General features: G+C 41.0%; 1 protein-coding gene across 1 annotated transcript in view; it reads right to left on the bottom strand.

The window, feature by feature from the left end:
• BMPER (BMP binding endothelial regulator) overlaps positions 1–25,515 on the bottom strand; it is a gene marked incomplete at both ends in the record, with an annotated part of 153,117 nt that overhangs the window by 114,424 nt on the left and 13,178 nt on the right. The window contains 3 exons of the mRNA XM_084281363.1: positions 697–787; positions 2,299–2,381; positions 15,102–15,201. Coding sequence (XP_084137489.1) covers positions 697–787; positions 2,299–2,381; positions 15,102–15,201 — 274 coding nt within the window. The remainder of the gene's footprint in view (positions 1–696; positions 788–2,298; positions 2,382–15,101; positions 15,202–25,515) is intronic.

The raw sequence follows: 25,515 nt of genomic DNA, 5'->3' as shown, positions 1-25,515 counted from the left end.
ACTTCAGAAGCCTTTACAAAGGCCTTGAGAACCCTAAAATACCTTTTTGGGAAAGACAGCATCCTTCCAAAACAAACGAATTTGTACCAATGAAGCCAAGGCTTCATTCAGGTCTTCCATTGAAAGCAGCTTTGGAATGCTTTTCTAAGGTATCTGCTTTTTTCTTTCTTACTTCTTTTTACTCCCTGAGTTTATATTAGATGTTGGCAGAACTGATAACAAATCAAAATGCAATAAATCCATTTTACCACAACAGGAGCAGTGACTGCCTAAGAAAAAACTGTTAAAACCAAGTTAGTAATAAAACCAGGTTAATTTGCCACTGTGCTTTGCAAAGGCAACCCACTGACACTTTCCTTCAAAAAAAACTATCTTCTCTTTTAGGGTTACTCTTATACTTCCCCTACTAACAAAACCCCAGTTATCAGCCAGGGAAAACCAGCTGACTGACCCTCTGAAAAAATGATGTAAAGACACGTGGCCATTGTCACAGGCAGTCGATTTCACAGGCTGCATATCCTCTACTAAAAATATTAAGCATGTTCTTGTGTCATTTACCACATTGTGTTCAAGCAGGCTGCATTTTGGTAACTGGTCAAATATAACAGAGGAGTTCGATAAATATCCCAGGTAATAAAGGTTATCATTACAAATACAGTTGCACACGTGAAACAGCATCTCCTAATGAAGTCTCACCTGGACACATAGGACAACACATCCCCGCCACTTTGGATGGGTTTTTACAATGAACAATGCACTGTACCTCTGACTCTATTATCACTCCCTCCTGCAAAAGAGCAGATTGGACATGTTTATTGTTATTGTTGTGGATGCTTTAAGAAGCAAAACTCCACAATTATTAGTTCTATAATTACAACATGGCAGATGCCATGGAGAGCTGGATTTCAAAGCCTCTTTTCTTTGTGTACCTGCTGCCTGGTATCAGGATTCAGGTTAATTCACAGCCAGAAGACCCACTTGAGTCTCCCTGACTCCAGATGCAGGATTTACCTTAAATTGCATCAAGTAAGAAAGCAAGCACCTTCTTAGGAGAAGGAATTCTGCTTTATCAGACATCCTCAGCAATCTGCCATGCAGCTTTGGTGGAAACAGACCAGACACAAGGCATCCTCCACCTCTCACCTTGGAGGAAAAAAGACCTAAAAAGCAGATAAAAGCATCTTGTTCTGTAGAGGGGAGACGCTTATCTTTGATGCTTCTCCTGATAAGTATTAGTAAATTAACATTTCCTGTACTTTTTGTTTAAGGAGTCAAAGTCCTCCTGAACAAACCTAGGTGTGAGGATCTGTGCACAAAAGGTTGCTCTGTTTTTTTGCTGCTTGCAGCTTTGCAACTGGAGGCAAGGGAAACCTGCTTTTTTAAGTGTATGGGTCTAGGGTAAACAGGATTACCCAGACGTGCATTTAGACACAGAAACAAGCAATAAGGAATTGCTAATTTCATGTAGCTAGTAGCAGTCAGTACCTAAATTCAAACTTTGAGTACCTTCTCATTAAGTGCAAGGAGACAGAATGCTTCTTCTCAGTGTATCCACTTTTAAAAGCATGCCTGGTTTCGTAGAGTAAAAGTATCACAAAAAGAAAAATCTTGAAACTATTTTATCCTATTTGTGAAAGCTCTTCAAACTCATTCATCTCTCCTGTTTCTAATGGTTGTAATTCTTAGTAGCTGCCTGAGTGCTATTACTAAAATTGGATCAAGTTATCAGCAGAAATCGCAGCTTTACTCACAGACAGAAATTAAAATTACTTAATTACTTGTTTTGTGACTGGAAAAGGGCAATCTTGCAAACGTTACGGTTACAGATAGACAAGCTACCAAAAATATCACTGTGTTAGCAGTGCAGAAGCCCAAGAAAAAAGATTTAGCTATGGGTTTCTCTTAAAGAACATTCCAGCTAAAATCCATGGACACATACACGCAAAAACATCCAATTATTAAAATAATAATAATCTGTATCTCAGAAAAGGTTTACCATGCTGAAAAGGGAGGAATTATTTCAAGATCGAAACAGCAGGGAATGTCACTGCGTTGTAGCACTCTTTCAGCATTGTTTGGCTATCACAGTGCTCAGGTCATGTACGACCTACCTTCCTGAATGTCTGCTTGCAGCAGGCCACATACACATATGAATGGATTTAAGCTGCTTTAAATGCAAAGCCCCTATTGTGCTCTGGTTATAAAATAGTTCTGGTTATTTGGATTGGATGAAAAAGGCTCAGAGTTCTATGTTTTCCCATAGGCTAACAATTACTGTGGTGTTCACAACATCCTTACCTGGCACTGGTATGTAATACAGGGATTGTTAGGGAGGTGCCATTTCATAGAGCTGTTGTATGTCTTCCCTCCAAAACTGCAATCTAGAGGAAGAGACAAAAGCACATTAACCCAGCTGAATGCAGTGATCCCCTGGATGGCTGTTGATAAGGATCACAGAGCAGCGTCTGAAATGTGTCCTATTCTCTCCCTGGGGTTACCAGAAGAGGCAGAGCAGAGAGACGGTCTGACAAGCACAATCGTGCCCTGAAAGAGTTGGCGGCAGCCCTCTGAACATCTGCTCCAGGTACACAACTGGCCAGGCTGCTTACAAATTATGACAATTCAAAACAAACCAAAACCAGCAACAATTTGCATAAAAATGTGTCAGTGGCAATTCAACAGTCTGTTCAGGGACTATTCAGCTACCCCTGCAGTGGAGGAGGGAGAGGGAGGAGAAAGGGTGAGAGAAGATCCAGGAGTGCCCATCAAAAAAAAAAAAAAAAAAAGGCAAAAACAGTAAAGGTTTATTAAGTGAATCACAGAATCGCAGAATTTCTAGGTTGGAAGAGACCTCAAGATCATCGAGTCCAACATCTGACCTAACACTAACAGTCCTCCACTAAACCATATCCCTAAGCTCTACATCTAAACGTCTTTTAAAGACTTCCAGGGATGGTGACTCCACCACTTCCCTGGGCAGCCTGTTCCAATGTCTAACAACCCTTTCGGTAAAGAAGTTCTTCCTAACATCCAACCTAAAACTCCCCTGGCTCAACTTAAGCCCATTCCCCCTCGTCCTGTCACCAGGCATGTGGGAGAACAGGCCAACCCCCACCTCACTACAGCCTCCTTTAAGGTACCTGTAGAGAGCAATAAGGTCGCCCCTGAGCCTCCTCTTCTCCAGGCTGAACAAGCCCAGCTCCCTCAGTTGCTCCTCGTAGGACTTGTTCTCCAGGCCCCTCACCAGCTTCGTCGCCCTTCTCTGGACTTGCTTGAGCACCTCGATGTCCTTCTTGTAGCGAGGGGCCCAAAACTGAACACAGTACTCGAGGTGCGGCCTCATCAGAGCCGAGTACAGGGGGACGATCACCTCCCTAGCCCTGCTGGTCACACTGTTCCTGATACAAACCAGGATGCTGTTGGCCTTCTTGGCCACCTGAGCACACTGCTGGCTCATATTCAGCCGACTATCCACCATCACTCCCAGGTCCTTCTCTGCCTGGCAGCTCTCCAACCATTCCTCTCCCAGCCTGTAGCTCTGCTTGGGGTTATTGCGCCCCAGGTGGAGGACCCGGCACTTGGCCTTGTTGAACTTCATGCAGTTGACCTCGGCCCATCGGTGCAGCCTATCCAGATCCTCCTGCAGAGCCTTCCTACCCTCAAGCAGATCGACACACGCACCTAGCTTGGTGTCATCTGCAAACTTACTGAGGGTGCACTCAATGCCCTCATCCAGATCACTGATGAAGACATTAAAGAGGACTGGCCCCAGCACCGAGCCCTGGGGAACGCCACTAGTGACTGGTCTCCAACTGGACTTGACTCCATTCACCACGACTCTTTGGGCCCGGCTATCCAGCCAGTTTCTAACTCAACGAAGCGTGCGCCAGTCCAAGTCAAGAGCAGCCAGTTTCTTGAGGAGAATGCTGTGGGAGACGGTGTCAAAAGCCTTGCTGAAGTCAAGGTAGACCACATCCACAGCCTTTCCCTCATCCACCCAGCATGTCACTTTGTCATAGAAGGAGATCAGGTTCGTCAAGCAGGACCTGCCTTTCATAAACCCATGCTGACTGGGCCTGATCGCCTGCTTGCCTTGCAAGTGCTGCATGATGACTCTCAGTAGAATCTGCTCCATGAGCTTCCCTGGCACTGAGGTCAAAAATAAAGTATTCATTAAGAAAGTTTGTTTAATAATGCAAAATTGTTCCAATTAAAACTTAATTTCTTGGAAAGACAAAGTGTTTCTGAACAAAAATTTTAAAAGCAATATATACCCCTCTTTCTGCAGGAAAAATGCCTGTTTTTCTTTTAACGCTACAAGTTGGTTTTTTTTTTTTTTTTTCCTAGTTTATTTTATTTAAAATGGGCCTGTTCAAAAAGCCCATTAAATCAACAGGAGTTTTGCCAGATACTTTGAAACACAGACGTATACATAGAGTCTTCAAACACAAAAATAAGATCAGTCAAATGATGACATGGAGACATAAACCTACCCATAACTTAGCAGCTACTCTAACAGCTATTGTCTGATGCGCAGGGTGCCCTGTCCTGAACTGCTTTGGACTACATTTTGCACCCCTCTGAAAATAAAGACAAGTTATCAGTCCTACAACACTGAATCTTCAAACCCAGCGTGCAAGCAAGCTTCAGGGTCACAGCTTCAAACTGCTGAGGAACTTCAAATACAAACAAAATCATTTTTTATTTAAACCAAAATTTAAAGAGAACCTGGTATATGAAGATTATTTACAAGTTTGTTTACAGTTAAGCCTACAGATAAGACCTTAAACAAAAGGAGGCTTGTACTTCAGTATTTGCAGCATTCAGAAGTTTTTCTGTGCTAAGGACACTAGAGTTTTGCAGGTGCTTTAGCAATTTCACTTACCTAAGCTGATTTAAAAGAGTTGATCAGGAGCTGCAGGAGCTGATTGTGGCAACTGAATCTTTGATAAATATTGAAATATAGATCTGAATCTCACTTTTTTTTTCTTTTTTAAAGTATAAAATCCTCCATGAAGTAATTTTGAATAATAAAGAGTGTTTAGATTCTCAGTATATTAATTACACTCTTAGTCAGCTCTTACACATGCAAGTCAAAATGCCAAAAGAGGAATTGGAAGCCCTATGCTCTTCTTAAGCATTTTAAAATCCCATTATGAAAAATATTGATTCTGTACTGATTTTGTCATAGTCTCACTTCCTTCCCATTGCAAAACCTGACAAAAAACAATATCCGTTCAAAGCATTTTAGCAACCTCAATTTGCAAAAAAAAAAAAAAAAAAAGTGATATAGAGGTTCGGGTCCCAGTCCGAGACAGAATTTACACACATGCTTGTCCTCCAAGTACTCAAAATGGAACAAGCTGTGTTATTGAACATCCATGAGCATGTTTTACCATGTAGGTCTGGAGTCTTCAACACAATGCAGGGCCACAGTCCAGGTTGGAAACTATTTTTGACTGCAAAATACCTTTCATATTTGCTCACCACTTACGTTCTTTCACGTGAAGTGTTTTCTCTGTATAAGGAAGTTAATGACCCTGGGCTAATATGTATGTACAGATGTGCATATTAAACTGAAATCCTCAGTTCAAGGATTAGTCTGGCTGAGAAAGTATGAAGGTGGTGTGTCCATGCAGTCTCACAGCTTTCACTTGAAGTGCATGCCCGAGCTATGCTACAAAATCCTCTGCCCTGCAGCACCAGCCGATGTCTTTGAGGAAAGCAACAAGGGGAGCCCAAGTTCCACCTGCTCACCAGCCTTTGATGATAAAATGTGTTCCCAGCACAGGTGGATGGCACAACAGATGCAGGGAGATCTTGCAGGCAGGGAGAGCTTGCAGGCAGCAAAAATGAAATTTGGAAAAGGAAACCAGGATCAAAAAGTCTTCATAGAGCTAGGGATACTAAGACTGCTCCTGAGCTTTGGCACAGGCACATAGGTTGAGTAAGGGAGTCAGAGCAGCCCGATGCAAACACCAAAGCTATATCCACCACCCATTCTTCAAAATGGAAAGGAAACAAAACCCACATACCAGTTAGTTCTTGTGATCCTCACTTTCAATGTACAAAACTCTCAGCAGATACTTGCAAACATCTACGTGGTCTTTTCTAACCCACCTAATTATAGCATGGAAGTCTATGAGCCTCACCCAAATTCAGCTGAGTGAAACCCTCCTGCCACAACGTGCCAGCTTAGTTAAGCCATCCTAGCTCACCCATGGTTAAAGGTCCACCACCATGCTTGGCTTGTAAAGTAGCACTCATTACGTGATTCACATCCAAAGACCTAAGCAAAGGTCCTGATGCCTGTTTCTACAAGAGTATGTCTGAACACACTTAAAGTTCCTAAAAGCCATTTTAATTCCCTTTGGAAATATTATTACATTAACTTACTGTCTCCATCTACCATTTGAAAGGGAGAGCAGGGGAAAATAATAAATCAAGAAAGAACAGAGTCTAGCACAATAACTTAAATGCCTAGCACTTAGTTCAGTCTGAACACTTACATAAAAACATTTAAGTGAAAGGCTAGATGGAAGGTTTTCAAGAAGGGAACTCCAAAAGCCAACATGAATAGGTAATTTTGATCTCATGACATATACACAGTCAGGAAAACCTTTAGGATTCTACACATGGAACAAAGTTAAATATTGCTGGTCCATAGCAATATTAATGGAGTTAATGTGATTCATATCAGTCAAAGAGCATGTCCTTAATTTTTAGTCTTTCAAACTTCTTTATTTTAGAACAAATGGTGTTTTATTAATGTAAAATATTAACTTTCAGTTAGTTGTAGGTTTTGTTCCCATTACCAACTTCAACCCAAATAGTTCAGATAAGTCCTGGATAAACATGCAACCTGAAAGTTGCTTATCTGAATCAAACCAAACCACCAAATACTTTGAAGTTGGTCAATTGTTGGATATGCAAGTGCAAATTGCTAATTACCTTCTAGTCACCCCATAAAGGCAAAATGACCCTCTAGACTTGAGTCATTCCTGCAAAATAAATTACCATAAAATTGTTCTAATTCTAAAGTTTAATCTCGTCTAATTTACTAATTTAACCACTTTGGTTCAATGTTGTGTATACCTTCTTTTTACACCCTACTTTCAAACATTATTAACAAACATTTGGCTAATTTAATTTGAAAGAGAGCAATTTAATTCCAAATTAAGCATCCTCACATGGATTTGGACTGAAGTTAAAAAAAAAAAAAAAAAAAAAAGATGCAAATTACAGCAGATTTCATTATTGTCATGTGGGCAAGTTGACAATCAGGAAGTAATTTATCATTCCAGATCCTGTAATGTTTTTAAATGATCCTCTTTCTTCCCCAGACACCCAAGCACAGAGCAGTATCATGAAAAAGAGGGAAAGTGACTGGAAAAAGACAGTTTAGTAGTGCTAAAACTCAAACAGTGTCCTCAGGAGTTCATTAAAAACAAGCTTTTATTACTCAATTTGACGTTGCCTAATAAGATTCCAGAAGAGATTTTTGCTTATTTTAGGCTAATGAGAATTTTATAGACATTTCCGTATTCTCCCAAGACAAAATAATAGATCGGTGCACAATAGACTTTCTCCCCATCCCTCATTTTTTCAGCATCTTTCTTCTCCTATTAGTTTTTTTTTTTCTTGCTTTCCCTCCACTTTCTATTTAAAAAGTAACCTTTCTATTGGCATCAAAAATAAACACCAGGAAAAAGAAAACAGTCAGAAGACATGTTTTATTTAGTTTTTGATAAATTAATCCTCAGGAAGGACCCAGGCATGCTAGCACTAAATACCAGTTCTAGCCAAGCAAAAAAAAAAAAAAAAAAAAAAAGCAAATATGAACAAAACAAAAACAAACAATAACTTGCACATTATGCAGTATTAGATCTGTTGGGCAAAATAACAGAACTGTGAATCACATATACACGATATTTTTTTTCACATCTCTTAATGATGGTAAAGCCATTGACAAGCTTCTAGTAAAGCTACTAGAAAATTAAACTTCATATTGGGTAATCCTGGTCTTCCTTTGTCAACACTGAGGCATGAAAATATATACAAAATCTCATGCTATTTAAGTCTCACTCTAAACAGATAAAATCAAACTCTTTCCTCTGTAACTGCAAACAATCAAATCTATTTGTAGCTGACACATTGCAATTATCATGCCCAATAGTTGTGAGGCACAGGCGCCGTATAAAGGGCATTCAACACAGCAGTGTAAAAGGGCCATTGGAATGAGCGATGCCCATTCCAATGGGGGGGGGGGGGGGGGGGGGGGGAAGAGGGGAGAATTCATTCTGTAGGATCCATAATTGGATCTGAGTAGGCTCACCACACACAAATCCATGGGTCCCGATGGAATGCATCCACATGTGCTAAGGGAGCTGGCAGAGGTGATCGCTGAACTACTCTCTATCATCTTTGAAAGGTCCTGGAGAATGGGTGAGGTGCCTGAAGACTGGAGGATAGCCAATGTCACTCTGGTTTTCAAGAAGGGCAGGAAGGAGGATCTGGGAAACTACAGGCCAGTCAGTCTCACCTCTGTCCCTGGAAAGGTATTGGAGCAGCTTGTTCTGGATGCCATCTCCAAGTAATTGGAAGAGAAGAAGGTTATGAGGAGTAGTCAGCATGGATTCACCAAGGGGAAGTTGTGCTCAACCAACCTCGTTGCCTTCTATGATGGCATCACCAGCTGGGTAGATGGGGGGGAGAGCGGTGGATGTCATCTACCTTGATTTTAGGAAGGCTTTTGATACTGTCTCCCATGACATCCTACTAGCAAAGCTGAGAAAGTGTGGGATAGACGAGTGGACAGTAAGGTGGGTTGAGAACTGGCTGACTGGCCGAGCTCAGAGGGTAGTGATTGGCAGAGCAGAGTCTGGCTGGAGGCCTGTGACTAGTGGTGTTCCCCAGGGGTTGGTGCTGGGTCTGGTCTTGTTCAAGATCTTCATCAACGACCTTGATGAGGGAATAGCGTCTGCCCTCAGCAAGTACGCCGATGACGCAAAGCTGGGAGGAGCGGCTGACACGCCAGAAGGTTGTGCTACCATTCAGCAAGACCTGGACCGACTGGAGAGATGGGCAGGAAGAAACCAAATGAGATTTAACAAAAGCAAGTGTAGAGTCCTGCACCTGGGAAGAAACAACCCGAAGTATCAGTACAGGCTGGGGGATGACCTGCTGGAGAGGAGCTCTGCGGAGAAGGACCTGGGGGTCCTGGTGGATGACAGGTTGACCATGAGCCAGCAGTGTGCCCTGGTGGCCAAGAGGGCTAATGGGATCCTGGCGTGCATTAAAAGGAGCGTGGCCAGCAGGTCAAGGGAGGTGATCCTCCCCCTCTACTCTGCCCTGGTCAGGCCTCACCTGGAGTACTGTGTCCACTTCTGGGCTCCCCAGTACAAGAAAGACAGGAATCTCCTGCAAAGAGTCCAGTGGAGGGCCACAAAGATGATACGGGGCCTGGAGCATCTTCCTTATGAGGAAAGGCTGAGAGACCTGGGTCTGTTCAGCCAGGAGAAGAGTAGACTGAGAGGGGATCTCATCAATGTGTATATAAATATCTGAGGGGTGGGGGACAGAAGGATGTAGCCAACCTCTTCTCCGTGGTTTGTGGGGATAGGACAAGGGGCAATGGCTACAAGTTAGAGCACAGGAAGTTCCGCACTGACATGCAAAAGAACTTCTTCACAGTGAAGGTGACAGAGCATTGGAACAGGCTGCCTAGGGAGGTTGTGGAGTCTCTTTCTCTGGAGATATTTAAGGCCCATCTGGACACTTACCTGGGCAGCCTTCTCTGAGGAACCTGCTTTGGCAGGGGGGTTGGACCCGATGATCCTTCGAGGTCCCTTCCAACCCCTACAGTTCTGTGATAAGAACTTTGCAATCCAAAATACCATATAGCTAGAGCTGCTGTTCACTTCTGATCCAGTACCTAATGTAATTGGCAAGCCTGGCAACTGGAAAACTGTGACTTCTTATGGCTGTGAATGGTGTCATGAATTATAAATAAATAAAAATAAATAAGTAATACAAATATCTGATTTCCTCACACCAGCAAAACTGTTTACAATCAGTACACCTTACAATTTCAAAGTTAAACAGTAAAATAAATTCTTACTCCAGTCATAGTCTACTAAAGTATTGATTGTGTTGTTCCAGACCAAAGTCATACAAAAGGACAATTGCCTGCAAAGCCTCCCTCCTGGTCTTTTATTTCCTTCTACTTTGCTGCACTGGGCACAATGGCCATACACAAGGTATCAATGCATCCATATATTACCACAGAAATCTCATACTACTTTCTAATACAATTGTCCTGAACAACTTCTTTATGATAGTAGAAGTTTGGGCAACTGATGCTTGACTGCAAAAGTAATTATGACAACATGACAATACAGTTCATAAAAAAAATCTTACATAAATGGAGAATTATAGTAATCAAGGTAACAAAAAGTATAAAATTTGAAGCATCACTGAACACTAAAGTGTATATGAGATGTCAAAGGGATATGAAACACATGTGCTAAGACCTTTTTAAGAAGAGTTTAATCACCACTTCCTGTGATTTAATAGAGACCTTTTCTTAGGCATAACCAGAAGTAACCAATGCTGACACCACAAACAGAGGTCCTCAGAAGCCATCTGTCACTGCTACAAAATCCCTGTCTTTTCTTGAAATGCAGAGTTAGAAACAGTCAATGCTGAGGTGAACGTATAACCCTAGCCTCAAGAAACTAGCCTCCTGGCTCAGAGCCAGATCACATTAGCAAAAGACTGAGAAGTAACGTGAAAGGCCACGAGAACAGCTAGACTTGATTAGGTCCCTAAACCATCACTTTCCATAATGAGTTTCTGCCGGTACTAGGTTATTCAGAAAAAAGTGACAAAGATTTTAGTAAGACAATATATGACTATCTTCCCAGCCTATACCCTTCCATCCATGGATTAGGTTGCATCCTTATCTCTAAGAGGCTGTCTTAGCACATAGAATGATTTGCTGTAAGTTATAGTGTCCCACACAAAGCTTCTCTGGTGATGCTTTCAACAGGGCACCAAACTGGTATCACCTCTCTCATACTGAAAATGTCCACAGGTGAACTAAATGTCAAACATATGGCACCTTCAGGGCACTAGTAGAGTAGCCAGAAAAGTGATAAACTCATAACCTTTCTCTAACTTCCCTTGCAAGCCAGCCCTGATAGTTGAAATTGGCTGCAATCCTCAAGCATAATATTTGATATCCTTTCCAAGAAATGCACAATTAAACGTGATAGCTTTGGATATTCGATAGCCCAGAGAACTAGCCCTGTTGTTGCCTGGGCTGTGACTCCATTCTCTGGTAGACAGCAGATCAATGGAGGATAGCCTGTGAACCTCTAACTTCATTAACTTACAAAACAAAAATAAAAAGCCAATTTCTATACAAGAACTGAAAGAAACTTCAGAACAACAAATCACACCTATTGTAACAAATACCCACTGGTTTTGTCTTTGCACATCCATGGAAGATTCACATTCTTAGGATAAGAGTAAACAATGGTACACAGTTTTAAAAATGCAAGCTTTATCCAGCCCTGAGCTGGTAATGCCACTTCTTCAGAGAGAAAACAACTTATTGGAGGTACAGAGAGCTCTATATCCAAGTGACAGGTCTCCATCCAACTAAGTAACTAAACGTTGCCAAATCTATCTCTATAATCTGAATGACCTCATATGTTTTCATTAAACATATTTAATAAAATTAAAGATGAAAAGTGGCCTATTTATCGTATGCTAAAGTAATAAGAGGGCCTAATATTTTAATACTTTTAAAGTGAGTGGTATACTAGAGGTATATAGTATGTTTTATAAACTACAGTAAGTATCTGTCAGAAGAATAATTTCACTGAAAGCTTTCACTATTTTGCTGAGTTGTTTGCATTCTCCTTGCAACAGGGAGCCGTACTCATGGGCCCACATTTCTCTGTTCTAGACTTTGCACAAACACACAGTGAAAGAGTGCCCTGCTCCACAGACTTCACTATCTAAGGTACTCTGTGCTGAATGTCAGGAATAGTGTCAAAACACATTGCTGGTCTGGAGGATTAAAACATTAAGAAAGCCAAATCTCTTAATATGTTAGGGATAACATGTTTTTCCATCACAGTGAATGTCATTCTGTTTTTTGTTCTGATTGCAAAAGCCATACTTGCTGCTGTTTTCTTTCCTTTTGATTTCTTCACAGAAAGGAACAAAGTGCTAGAAGTTATCTAACTCACATAAAAATACCCAAAAGGGAGCAAAGGATTTATGCTCAGCATGCAATAATTTGCAGAAATTCTCTAGCAACAATTCAAGCTCTCCTGTGTGCAAAGCTGTAAACACAAGCTCAGCTGGATGCACCGCTGCAGGCATATGGTATTTCTTAATTCCAGAATGCTCTATACTATCAGAAACACTGGTCCTACATACTCAGTCTTCATGCCTTCCCCATAATAGAATAAAATATCCTGGCAGCAGTGTCACAAATGACTCATGCATGGTGGTTTCCTTCCTACACTAACCAATTCTGGAAACATACCCTTTGGTCTTGATGTTATCCTCCTAATGTTGTACTCAAATGACAGCAGCCACTCATTCATTCACTCATTCATTCATTTCTTCACAAGGTAGGAAGACCTGAAGCTATCAAAGGGAACTGGCAATAACCCATAAGGCCTGATCAAGCCTTTCTGGGTTTCGGGAACTAAGCCAAGGAAAAAAAAAGAAAAAAGAAAAAAAAATCAGGTTCTGGTGTCTTTTCTTTGCAATGTTTTGTTCGGGTTTAGATGAAATGCAACCAGTAAAAATCACTGTTTCCTTTTTCCTGCCTGTATTCCCTATGGGCATTTTGGCAGCCTGACAAAATAGTAACTGAGAACAAATGCTGCAGGGCCAAGTCTCAGCTGCAGCTGAACTCCACACTGGGAGTGCCAGAGAGCTGTTGGGACACCAAAAGGAGCTGAAGCACTATGCAGCCAGGCTGGTGTTCACACCCTTCATTCCCCAGATACTTCCCAGAGGACACTTGTTTCAGATTTTTGCATAGAACAGAAACTTCAGCAGTGTTCAGAAGAGCAGGAGAGCAAGAAACTTCCTCAGAGTGAAGGTGAGTGAAGGTGGTTCCATCAGTCTTTTCCTAGGGTACCAGGCAATCCAATGACAGTGTGTGGTGTTGGGACTGATGTAGTCATACAAGTGCATATTTAGCTTTACTTCTCAGAAAGGATATAAAAAAAAAAAAAAGTTTCTCTACAAACTTTAGATTGCTTAGTTTCTTTAGGAGCTTTTGGTGAGGAACATTGTTGGATACCTATTAGAAACCTAGGAAGACATCAGCTGTCTGTATCCTTAACTGACCCCTTCAAAGGGCTCTAACAGTTCTATAAGACATAGCACTTCCCACTTACATCACAATTACCCGTTCACCTCCTAACTATTTTTTGTATCAATTTTATTATTTTTCCTGTTAGAGATGTCAGACATACCAATCTGCAGATACCAGGCTCAAGCCTATTAGAAGTGTTCTGTAGGTGCTCACCCCAATTCAGTATAAACTGAAAATCTTACAAGGAATCTGAATTATGTCTATCTAATGGTAATAGCCCATACAAACTAAAACCCGTATCCTCAACTTTGGAACACTGACATTTGTTTAATGCAGAATCATTTTGTATTCATAAATGCACACATGCATATGCACATATACAAAGCTTTCAGGCAATTTACAAACTACACATTCCTTTATTAAAATGAAGAATAAATCTCCAGCACAATCAAACAATATTTAGGCATAATTTGCTATAAACCTGATACTAAATACAACTTAATAAAATAAGTTATATTTATATGAAAAATTACTAAAAATTCTGTGAAACAAAATGCTTTTTTTTTTTTTCTCCTTTTTTCCATTTAATTTCAGTTTCTTTCAAGTGTCAGAATTTTAGACAAATCTTTGGACTGAGACTTGCTGATAATATTCGAAAGCTGCAGCACAGAAGCAAAGCAAAGCCCAGTTAACACACCTCTGCAGCCATCCAGGAAAAACACATATCCATCATGTCTCTTCCATGTGAATTTAAGCATAATCTGTTTTCCTGCATTTGTATTTCTCCAGGGAAGACAATAAACGCTTGCATTTCCCAACAATTTATCCAACCCCATCTCCCTCCCAAAACCACTCTATCACCACTGCAGAATTACACAACAGAGAAAAATAAAGAAAAGTAAAGCTGACTGACTCCAGCATTTTCAACCTCATGGACAGTGTAAGCAGTCTCTCAGCAAAATTAGTGTTTTATAGAATATTACTTACTGATTACTTACTTAATCAGTATTAAAAAAAAAAAAAAAAATGATTTTTCAGTATACAGAGACTGTTTCACAGCTTAATCTACTTGCACATTTTTTCATGTGAATTAATATAGTAATTGCATACCATACATGTTCAAACAATTAAGTTGTTTATTAAATGATTTCCGATAATTAGCTCATTCTAAAGAGCTTTCAAGATACAGTGTTTGTCAAGAAATAGATACATAATGCTTGGATTGCAGCCCACTTTGGCTTTAACAAAAATATCCACAATATTATTATTTGAATCAGGAAATATTTACTAGAAGTATTAGAATTCGGTTTGCTTGTATCTAGAAAAATAGAAATAATCTGGATAAATATTATGATTTTTGTTAATAGCAAGCATGATTCCTCTTACATACCACATGAGGAATTCTTCCGTACTTGTAATTATAATCAGTTTGATTTTGAACTAAAATATTTCCAATAGATAAAGTTAGAGCAGGAGATATCACTCAAAAGACTGACAACATACCAGCAAAGTACAGTCAATATGGATTTCTAAAGGATTGCCATTGCACAAGAACTAATAATCATGAGGTGAATATGTAAATTTATGAATCTCCATCAGCTTTTTAAATATATGGATTATAACTGTGGTTATTGTCTTTCTGAAGTTTTTGGTGTCCAGCTGAGAAGCTTCCAAATTTGTCCTGTCTCTGGCAACATAAATTTGAACTGATAACATTTTTTAAAAGAGAGAAATAATAAGAAGAGAACCACACCTTTGCAGCGTTCACAGCAAGCTCCTCTCTGCTTAATGACAAGAGCACACTCCTTGGAAAGCATGGGACACTTCTCTCTTCTGCATGTCACTTCCTTATTCTGGAGGAATAAAAAAAAAAAAAAAAAGAAAAGAGAAAAAAAGATATATATAAACCAAATCCACTGTTCAGTTTCTTGCAACTCAGAAAATAATATGTGAGCCTAACAATCTGTTCTCTTGCTTCAGGAGAAGTCTGTGATTGAAAACACCTTTCTGCCCTTGAAGGAATGCAGTAGAAGACAGCTTCTGAATTATTCAGGAGCACAAGTGAATGAAGTTTAAAACCTGCTAAAACAGCAATTCATAATCACTACACATCATAGTACAGAAAACGTGTCCCATTGAAGAAGTCCACTTTACTTAAACAGACAGCTAGCTACATGATGTGCTTGTTAAAACATACTCGAGGTGTTACCCCATGAACTACAGAGTTCAGGAGTCATTTTTCATGCTGACATAAGGACAGACAGATGAAGAAAAGAAACCTCAGAGAAAACAAAACTCTCTAGCAGCACTGAAAATCATTTTTAGCTAGTAGTATTACCTGACTATCCAGAGGCCCTTCAAAAGAGGTGGCTATTACTGTACTATAAAACACTGTAACTCATCTCTTCCTCCCCAAAATGCTTAGAATCAATGAAACAATACAAGCAGGTAGAATCACTGTACATTATAGTATCATTTTTTCTATGGCAAAAAGCCAGTAATTATGAAGGCCAAAGAGCACATTGATCATATTAAGAAACATCAATATAGTTTGTATGACAACAAGCACAAGAAACATTACATTTATAGCTTGGCTTTATCCCATGGCGTCAACCATTCTGGATAACCCTACCATTAAAAAAAAAAAAAAAAAAAAAAGGCAGAAAACAAATACTTTGTTTTGTTGTTGTTATTTTTAAAGTCAAATTTTGCTTCCTGAAATTCCTGACTGAAAGTAACCCTCTGAAGTGACCTCCACCTATAATTAGTAGCTCAGTTCATTAAGTGACACAGGTGGCCATTACTAGATGCAAGCACCCACCTTACCCAATCTTGTGACTTAATTAGAGACCAAAAAATTAAAGGGATAGAAAAATGTAAATCATAAAACTAAACCATGCTTTCCAGTCCTTTTCTTCTGCTCCCTGTGGCCTCATTCAAGGTGCCTGTGAAGGATAACACACAGCTTTTATTACACTCCAGCCCTTTGTCTAAAATCAGAGGTTTTATTTTCTTCAAAGTCACTGCCTGATCTGATGGGAGCTATAAAGGCTCTTCAATCTTATCAGTGTAAATGAGGAATAACTCTAGCCAAGCTGGTGTGAAATCAGTAAATGAGAATCTAGCCTTAAATTGCTGCTTGGCTGAAGAGCAGCTGCAGCAACATGAACAACTACTGTAAAGAGACAGGTCACTGTTAGTCACCAACACATGCTGGTTGCTTTGCATCACTCCAGCATTGCAGAGCAACCATAAATGCAATTTAACAGGCTAGTTAAGCTGAATTTATGACAGTGCTCTAGTTTTGGGTTGGCACAAGGCAGCCACATCAGCAAGACTGGCTCAGCAACTTCTTTCTAGAGCACAGGGTGAAATTCTGGTTTTCCTATATGAACGTAGTGCCCCTGATTTTGCCTTATGTCAGCCTGCTGAAGGACAGCAGAAACAACTTTACTTAATCTACTACACACAGTCTGTATTTTGAAGGGTTTTGCTAAGATCTGACTCTCTTTAACAAGAATTTGTTCAATAAGAGATTTAATAAGCCTAGTGATCCTACTACCTTTACCTGCAGGACAGTCTTCTGCATGGTGAAAGTGGTCTGAAGGAAAAGCAAAATCATGTTTGTAGTATACTCCTTTGGAAAACATGATTTACCTAGCTGGGACATGTCATGGACACATGGGATATGTAATACACAGTGTCCCTCTGGGCCAAACGAGCTGGGTAGAACCCACGTTGTGGGGCTTGTCAGGCAACTGCCCCTCAGCCTTCCTCAGGATGAAATCTCCATTGAGGATGGCAAAAAGAGGAATAAGGAGTAAAACAGCTCCGTATTGCTTTTTGTTCCCTGACTCACAGGGACCTCCTAAAATTGTAGAATATTCCAAGCTTGCAGGGACCTACAAGGATTGTCAGGTCCAATTCCTGGCTCCATGCAGAACTACCTAAAAATTAAACCATATGTCTGAGAACATTGTCCAAATGCTTCTCAACTCTGGCAGGCTTGCTGCTGGACTTCTGGGACAAACATCTCCTGCAGCCTGAATTCTGAGCTAGCTTCTCCCCTTTTCTCCTAAGCATGGCCTCCCTCTGCCCTCAGGTACATCCTGACATGATCATTTCTTGACAGGAAATCTTCCTAAGGATGGCCCTAACACGTACATGTATATTTAAACAGGTGGTATTTGCTAGACAGCATTCTGAACTAGAAGTCTCCTATTTGGCCTAGATTACTTCAATAAGAAATTATCTCTGCCAAGTTTGGTACCATTGAGCCAACCAAGGGTGGGCAGCCAAATTTGGATCTCGCTCTTTTTCCCTTATCATCAGCAGCACCAGTGGCTAAACCCCAAACTCAGAACAGATGATTTTGTAGTTCATGACCTGGTGCTGAGGACGGGTTTATATCAAACAGCTGTTCCACAAAAAGCACATTAGTTGCCCAAGGGTCAGCACTGGGAACTGAAGGGTCCTCACCCCTCAGAGTGTGCCTTTGTGTGTAGCAGTAGGCTACACATTTATATCCCAGTAGACCTAGAATTACTTGCTGCTCAGTGGCCCAGCTTCAGCAGAAGAGGGTCTTGTCCCTCACACTCTCAAAGGCCATGGGTCCTGACAGCAAAGATACTTGTGGGGAAAGTGGGAGATGAGTCTTTGAATTGCCTCCAGAGGTGGCAGGCACTGAACCTGGATCACCATTTCAACAGTGAGTCGCTGCAGCATAGTGCTGAAAGGTGTAGACAAGACAAGGTTCTACACTTACCCCAGGTTTCTTTTAAGAAAGAAAGGAAACAAAAAAAAAAAAAAAAAAGGAAAGAAAAAGGAAAAAAAAAAAAAGCAGGATCAGCTCTGTCCTTTGGAGAAGAAGCTGCAGCATGCTGCCTGCAAGAACAGCTCTGTGTATCCCAGGTAAAACAGAGCCAATCCTTTGCCACCATAAGAAGGACAGCTAAGCCCTGAAGCAGGGTGGTAATCACAAAGCTGATGTTCCTCCTCCTATCTAAGCTGTTGTTGCAGGGGAGCCCCAGACAGCTCAGAAACTGTGTCAGATGCCAGCCTAAGGTGTCTAACACACTATGCAAGAAAAACATGAAAAAATATGCCAGAAGATGTGGAGAAAAGGGTTAATACCATGCTGATCCATCATAGGACAGCAGCAGCAGATAAAACAGGGCTGGTAAATCATTGTTTAGTCTATTGCAGTAAGGCATTATCCACCGCAGATCTCACAGGCCCATGGGGTGTAAAAGTACAAGGCTTAAACAAAGAGCAATTGTCACCAGGAGCTTTTTTTTTTTTTTTTTTTTTTCACCCTGTCATCCAAAACACTGCTCTTAATGCGTACTGTCCATCTGCTTATTTCAATTTTGCTGCCTCCTTCCCTCCCATTTCACAAGGGCAGAGGGGAGTGTGAAAGCAAATGGACTTTAGCAACAAATCCTTTCCTTCCAAATGCATCCCCTACTACTCCCAGTATTCATAACATTTCAATACTTGTCCCAGCCATACATTAGATAGTTGCTAAGTAGCTGCACGAAGGAGAGCTGTATTACCAAACCTCCCTCTGCGTTGTCAACAGTGTCTACGGAGTTGTTGAAAGCTCTCAGATACTTTGATTTTTGCTGTTCTTAAGAGAAAACTTCTTAGACGGCAACATTCAGAAGCCAACAGTTATGGGAGGGTAGGGGATTTTTTCCTTTTGTTTAAAGGACATGCACTCTGGCACTGAGAAGTGCGGAAGAGACACATGGCTCATAAATACATAAACCATTTGCTAAATCAGAAACCTGGGAGTCAGTCAAAATCCATAATAGGATCCCAAGATTCATAATAAATAACTTTTAATTATAGTCCTGCACAATTTTAAACAGATGGTTTATAGATTCACATCTGGGATTTTTATTTTTTTTTTAATTTAGTGCTCAGGCACACACATACACAGAAAGGGAGAGAACATCGCAAAACCTCGGCTAAGGCTTTTATTAGTGTTGGAAAAATATGTATTTTTTAAAAGTGGTCAGGCTAATCCAGAACAATGCTGCCACAGCTGACGCAACTCACCAGTGAGCACTCGGTAAAGGCTTTGCGCTGAAATCTCAGGCTCCCTAGGAAAGGAAAACTTAGGGAAGTGCTGGAGCATCACCCTGGACTCATCACCTGCCCTCACAGAGCCTGACAGTGAAGAACTCACTTTTCAATGTGCCTGGGGGTAGATCAGAAAGTTTTGTTGGTTGCCCATGTTTCTCCCCTCTCCCACATTTTGCCAGTGGGATCCAAAGGTCTCTTCTTGAACTTTGCTTGCAAAGGTGATGTCAAATTCCTGTACAGGACAGATACAGTAACCAGAGCTTATACTGGTGTTGCTGCCCCATGTTGCCTTTACTGCAACCCACTCTCAACACAATTTGTTCACCTTCCACACGCACCTCGTATTTTTACCTTCCATCAAAGACCCCTGCACAAAATAACCCAGTCTGGTGACAAAATATATCAAACTAACGGCCTTAAACTCATGTGGTACAGTTAAATAAAATGCCAACATGAAAAGAAAAAGAAAAAAAAAAAAAACCACTAAAAATAAATCTGAATATTTGGCAGGGATCTTAGAGAGAACGAGTGCCAAACCACAGCTTGGAAGCCGCAGCCAACTTTCTAAAGGGTTCCCCACTGGGCTCCAGCCGGCTCACAGCAGCCACCAGGAGGATGGCTCTTTTCAACCTGGATTTGGCTTGGAGGAAAAAAATCAGGAATCCACTTCATTTCTTCAGGGCTACACCCGTCAACAGTATTGCGAGCCCGCAACTTGCCTGTCAGCTGTGGAAGACCTCGCAGATGTAGATTCTCAGGGGGCTTGATTTCCGATGCAAAATCCCCCCCCCCCCAAACACACACACACTTTTTTATGTAAATGCATTTCTGATATCCTGAGAATATTGAGTATTTATGCTGGATAGCAAAAATGATGCTTAAATTGTCATTTAACCAAAAAAGCTTATACGGAGAGAGATTGTAAAAGCCACAAGGACAGATTTGGTAGAAGTATGAACTATCATTAATGGATAATCCTGAAAACATTCATTTTTGACCATTATTCATCACAGTACCTCTATGATGCTCATTAGTAACTCTCACTGAGTCCTCCTCCCTGAGTAGCTCAGAGTCTCCTGAAGTTCCTGCAAGAAGTCTGTGGGATCGTCCTCCAAAACAATAAAAATTTTCAGACAATGGCAAAAGCTACCCCCAGGGAATTTGGGATGCAGCTTTCAGATGTGCACATATGACCTTGGGAGAAAAAAAAAAAGAGCCATTTAAAATGAATGAGGCCGGTGCACTCAAGCCCCTTAGGCAACATCCCCACTGAGAGGTGCAGGACAGGCTGAAGCACAAGTTGAAGCACTCTGCGCACCACCACCCACACTGCTGGCTCTCTTCCAGATATTGCACACAGCCAGGGCATCCTCACAAGCATCCACAAAGCCATGCTCACTCCATATGAGCCACAGGAGCAAGGGTTTGGACCAGCTCTGGACAATGGCTTTTTCCCTCAGCAAAACTGGGGAGCACAGGCTCCCAGCTGCATGTCTGCACCCATGCTTACAGGCAGACAGCCCCCATGTTGGGCCAGCCCGAACTCGAGAACAGGCTCAGACACGTGCATAACTCATGGTCTAGACAAATCCTGAGGCACTTTCTGAAAACGCTACCCCTTCTCCTTTGGCACTCTTGACAGGAACTTCATGTCTCACGGCCGATTTGCAAACTTCCCTATAACTGGTGGAGCTGATGCAAGCAGGCAATCCCTGCTAAGTGCTGCGGGCCTGCTGTCTGCAGTGACTGTTTCTCTTCCTGAGTAGGAACTGTATGCTTAGGCCTCGAGGAGGAGACACCACTTCCCAAGGAGAGAGGTTTGCAGACATTTCAGACCACTGTCAAGGGAGGGCAGAAAACGGATTCATTTCCCTTGTTCTCGTCTGATTATCTGTTTTTCTTTTCCTTGCAAAAACAAATGTTATGGTTACAATAACAAAAATGGTTCAGCACACTAAATGTTCCTTTAAATTCAAGGTGGAAAAGATATTCCCCTATGCAGCCATTTTCTGCAAAATAATACAGGTCTCTTTGTTTACTCACATAAACCCACAAACACCACCTTTCACTGTAGAGAGACAGAAATCCTATTAATTTTAAGCATATCTTTAATTTTAATGGTACAATTCACAACAGTGCAGCCAAACATATGTTTTAGTACTTCCAGCATCAAGGCCTTGCCCTTGGTACAACACAACCAAGACTTCAGCACGAATTGCATTAGACAGATGCAAATGACAGTATTTCGTCAGGAACAAAATACATGAGTTCAACCCAAAAAGTCCCTTTTTCCTTTACTGTGCAGTGCACGTGGTAGCCTCCAATGCACTCCTTCATCCCTGTAATCTCTAATTTTTGTCCTCCCTGCTTGGGAGGAGGCAGCAGCTCTCAGTGGTGGTACCAGCCACCGCCTCCTGAATTCAAGCTCTCCCCACTCCCTAGGAAATGGGATTAAAGCGAAGGCCCTGCTGAAAGATGACACCAAATTTCACCGCAAATGGGTATTCCCCACCACTGTGAGGAACACATTAGTATGTGCAAGTCATTCAGGACACATCACTCACAACCCCTTACAGACTGAACAGATACTTTTTTCAGTGTGTTTAATGATGTTTACCAGCATGAGGAAAGTGACCTCTGTGGCCTGCTTCAGTCCTGATCTCCCCTGACAGCAGCCTGCTGCACTGTTATGTGGTGAAAGGAAGACGCTCTTCTCCTACACTCGTTTGTGTTAGCACAACTGCAGAGACTGCAGCTGGGATCAGGGTCCTGTAACATCAGACATCACCTCAGCACATGATAGGAGCAGATCTCTGCTCCAGAGCTTATCAACAAAGTAAGCACAGCCGAACAAAATGACCATAACTGCACATTAAGTCAGAAAGCCAGAACAGGATCCAGACATCTTAGCTCTCCACCTCCCCATCTCCACCTCCACTTTAAGTGTCACCAGCATTACATTTCTTTAACTACACAGCTAAAGGCAAAACTTCATGAGACAACAGAATAGTGTATGAGTGTCTTCCAGCAATAAAAGACAAGGTCTTCAGAAATTCCCAGCAGTTTGTATTGCAGTCCAAAAAACTACCCATCCAGGGTCACACTCTGAGGTTCTTGTTGGGGACCACACCTTTGCAATTCATGAGATTTGTGCATTTAGAATTCACGTCTTTTCCCCTTTCCTGCATTTTCAACAACTGAAAAAAAAAAAGTGGTTTTGTTCTGTCCTGTCTGAAAAATTAACATTAACTTAGTCCCATCAATAGAGCCTCCCATCAAGGTGCTTCTTTTTTTATTTTTTTAACTATTTCCATCCCAGTTGTACAGACAATTCTCATTTAATTTTCCAACAAATTTGTTGCCAATGAGATAAATGCAAAATGATGGAAATTGGGAAAAAAAAAAAAAAAAAAAAAAAAGCATCAAAATATGAATCCATCAGTTCAGAATTACTGTTTTTGGATGAGTTCACAACATCTATTATAGGTCAAATACTGATTGATGGTAATTTCTCTTCTATTGATGTAAATTAAACCTTAATTTGGCCTTCATTTAAAATTTAACTTAAATAAATTTAATTTAAAATAAATAACTTTAAATTTAATTTAAATAAATTTTAAATTAAAAAAATATTTTATTTATGCATAGTAGAAATTACTTCGTCACATTTTGATGGGTTAAACCTACAAATATATGCTGTCCAAACAATAGTTACCTGTCATTGTGTCTTTATTGCCTTCTGTGTCTGACGTCTACTTACTCAGACTTTACACTGGAGACTGAGATAGAGGAAAATACACTGGTTTTGAGTTTGAACCTGCTCTGAAAACTTTGAACAAAGCAGCCCTTGAGGCCATGTACTTCTTAAAGAGTTTAAAAAGCCCTATGGGCCTCCTAACTTACTCTGCAACAAGTCATATCCCATGAAGAAACTCACTTCTGTACAACACAAAAACAGGCTAGATTAAAGAAAAGGGAAGGAAAAAAAGCAAGGTCCCCTGCTGCTCTGTCTGGCCAGAATCATGTCTTTTATTGCCCATATCCTCTAAAGGAACGATGCTCTCATGATATATTACCCTAATATATCACCAAGTGACAGTTTTCTCATGATACTGTATCCTCAAAGATGTGATGCATGCCAGAAGCAGCAACACAAGATCTCAGGTGGAGGGGGTGGGGTGGGGGGGTAGGAGTGGAGGAGCAGGATTTTTTATTTTCTTCCATATTTTCAATCTACAATTTATTTCTTAATTTTATTTTGCTGGAAAATAATAATAAAAATAAATAAATAAATAAATCCCTGCCAATCCCAGCTTCATAATCCAAAGGACTGTTAGAAGCCTCACAGTAATAGCAGAGCTTTTAAACTGGAAAGCACAAAAAAAAAAAAAAAAAAAAAAAAAAGAGCAAGAGCATTTTGTGGCCAGGACTGTCTGAAGGGGGCAAGAGCTTTCAGGGTCTTTTCATGCTGCCTCCAGATCACAGGGGCTCACTCCTCTTTGCTGCAACTGCTCTGTACTACTGATATGTGGGAGCATCTTCATCCAGTTGGTGCCAGTGCAAGAAGGCTGAGGCCATGGGAAAACTTGGTCAGAAAAAGATATGCCACAATGATGTTTTACGTGACACATCTCATTTCTACAAGTCTTCCTTAGATTCACTCAGATTCCTGATGGATGCAAAGCTTTACTGCTATAAGAAAGAGTGTGGAATACACTGTTGGTCAAAATACTTCCCTTTGTTTTGACCAAGCACCTTGCCAAATCAGGTTTATATTTTGACTTTCAAAGATTCAGCCAACACTGTAGCTACTAGGAGAAAAAGCACGTTTGGACTTGTGAACTGAGCAAAAGTGATATGGAAGTCATTGGGAGGAAACGAAAAGCCAAAGCTGTCAAAGTCACTTTCGCAGTCCTTTAGTTGACCTTGACCATATTTTGTGGCCTGGCCTTTGCTGCTTTTGGCGAGATGTAGCAGCCCTTATTCACAGCACTGCTCACTCAGCCACATGACAATACCATTGCAGTCACTGAAACCACCCACGTGAGTTCAGAGGTTTGAGCTGAGCTCTTCAGCACAGACACATGCACAGTGCCCTATGTACTGGGTAGGCCCAGTTAATTATGCAGTTATTTTTAAATGTGGCTATGGAAAGAAGTTTGCTGTCCAAAATAAGAAACTAATATTGCACAACCACTTTCTGCTTGAAAAATCCAGTGGTTAAAACATGTTTTTGCATAATCTTTGCCTTGCAGGGACAATTCTCACTTCTGAAATTTGAATTCCCTTCTTTCTGTTTTGCACATGTACAAACAAACAGATTCGGGAATGTTCAAAGCTGGTGAATCTTGACTATAACAATACATTGAATAGGAGCAAGGCACACAGATTTTTCTCAGCCTGTGTCCCCTTCAATCCTTCCTCTACCCTTGCACTGCTGGAAGTAAAAAAAAATAAAAATAAAACGAACAACAAATAAAAAACAGTTTCTGACAAGTAAATGGAGCTGACATTAGAGTGAAACTATAAGGTGAATGGGATATGCGCAAGCCATTTGTCATCTTGACAAAGTGATTTTCAGTCACCAGTGGGACACTTTAAAGACATCTGAACAGTTGGCCTTGACCACCAGCATTTCTTACGGTTTATAAGGGGCCCTGTGGGACCCAGAACATAACCTGCTTTTGGAAGCAACTCCTGCAGTGGTACCTCTTGATGTAAAGGCAGTGTGATATATCAGATGCCATTAAGATCTTTGCTAGCTGATTATATTTACATAAGTATGGAGTGCAGATAGCATCTTGTTAACCCAATTAATGAGACTCAAATGTCAGGGAAGGGATTATGCCTAGCTGGAAGTCCAGAGTGCTAGAAAGGCAGCCACAGATGATTTAATTGTGTGGAACAGCCCTGTTCCCTTTGAAAAGCAAGAGCTCAGGCAGGAGCACTACTACCCAGGCAGCCAGGAGGAAAACCACAGGGGAAGAGGAAAGATGGTACAAAATCCAAAGGTTTCACACCTTTAGCATAAGCAGGACTCTTTATGATGAGAGACTTAAGTGCCATGTAAAAATAAT

The sequence above is a fragment of the Netta rufina genome, assembly GCF_964035555.1.
Source record: "Netta rufina genome assembly, chromosome: 2".
NCBI lineage: Eukaryota > Metazoa > Chordata > Aves > Anseriformes > Anatidae > Netta > Netta rufina.
The sequence above is the reverse complement of the archived record's forward strand: the minus strand, read 5'-3'. Positions and strand labels throughout refer to the sequence as shown.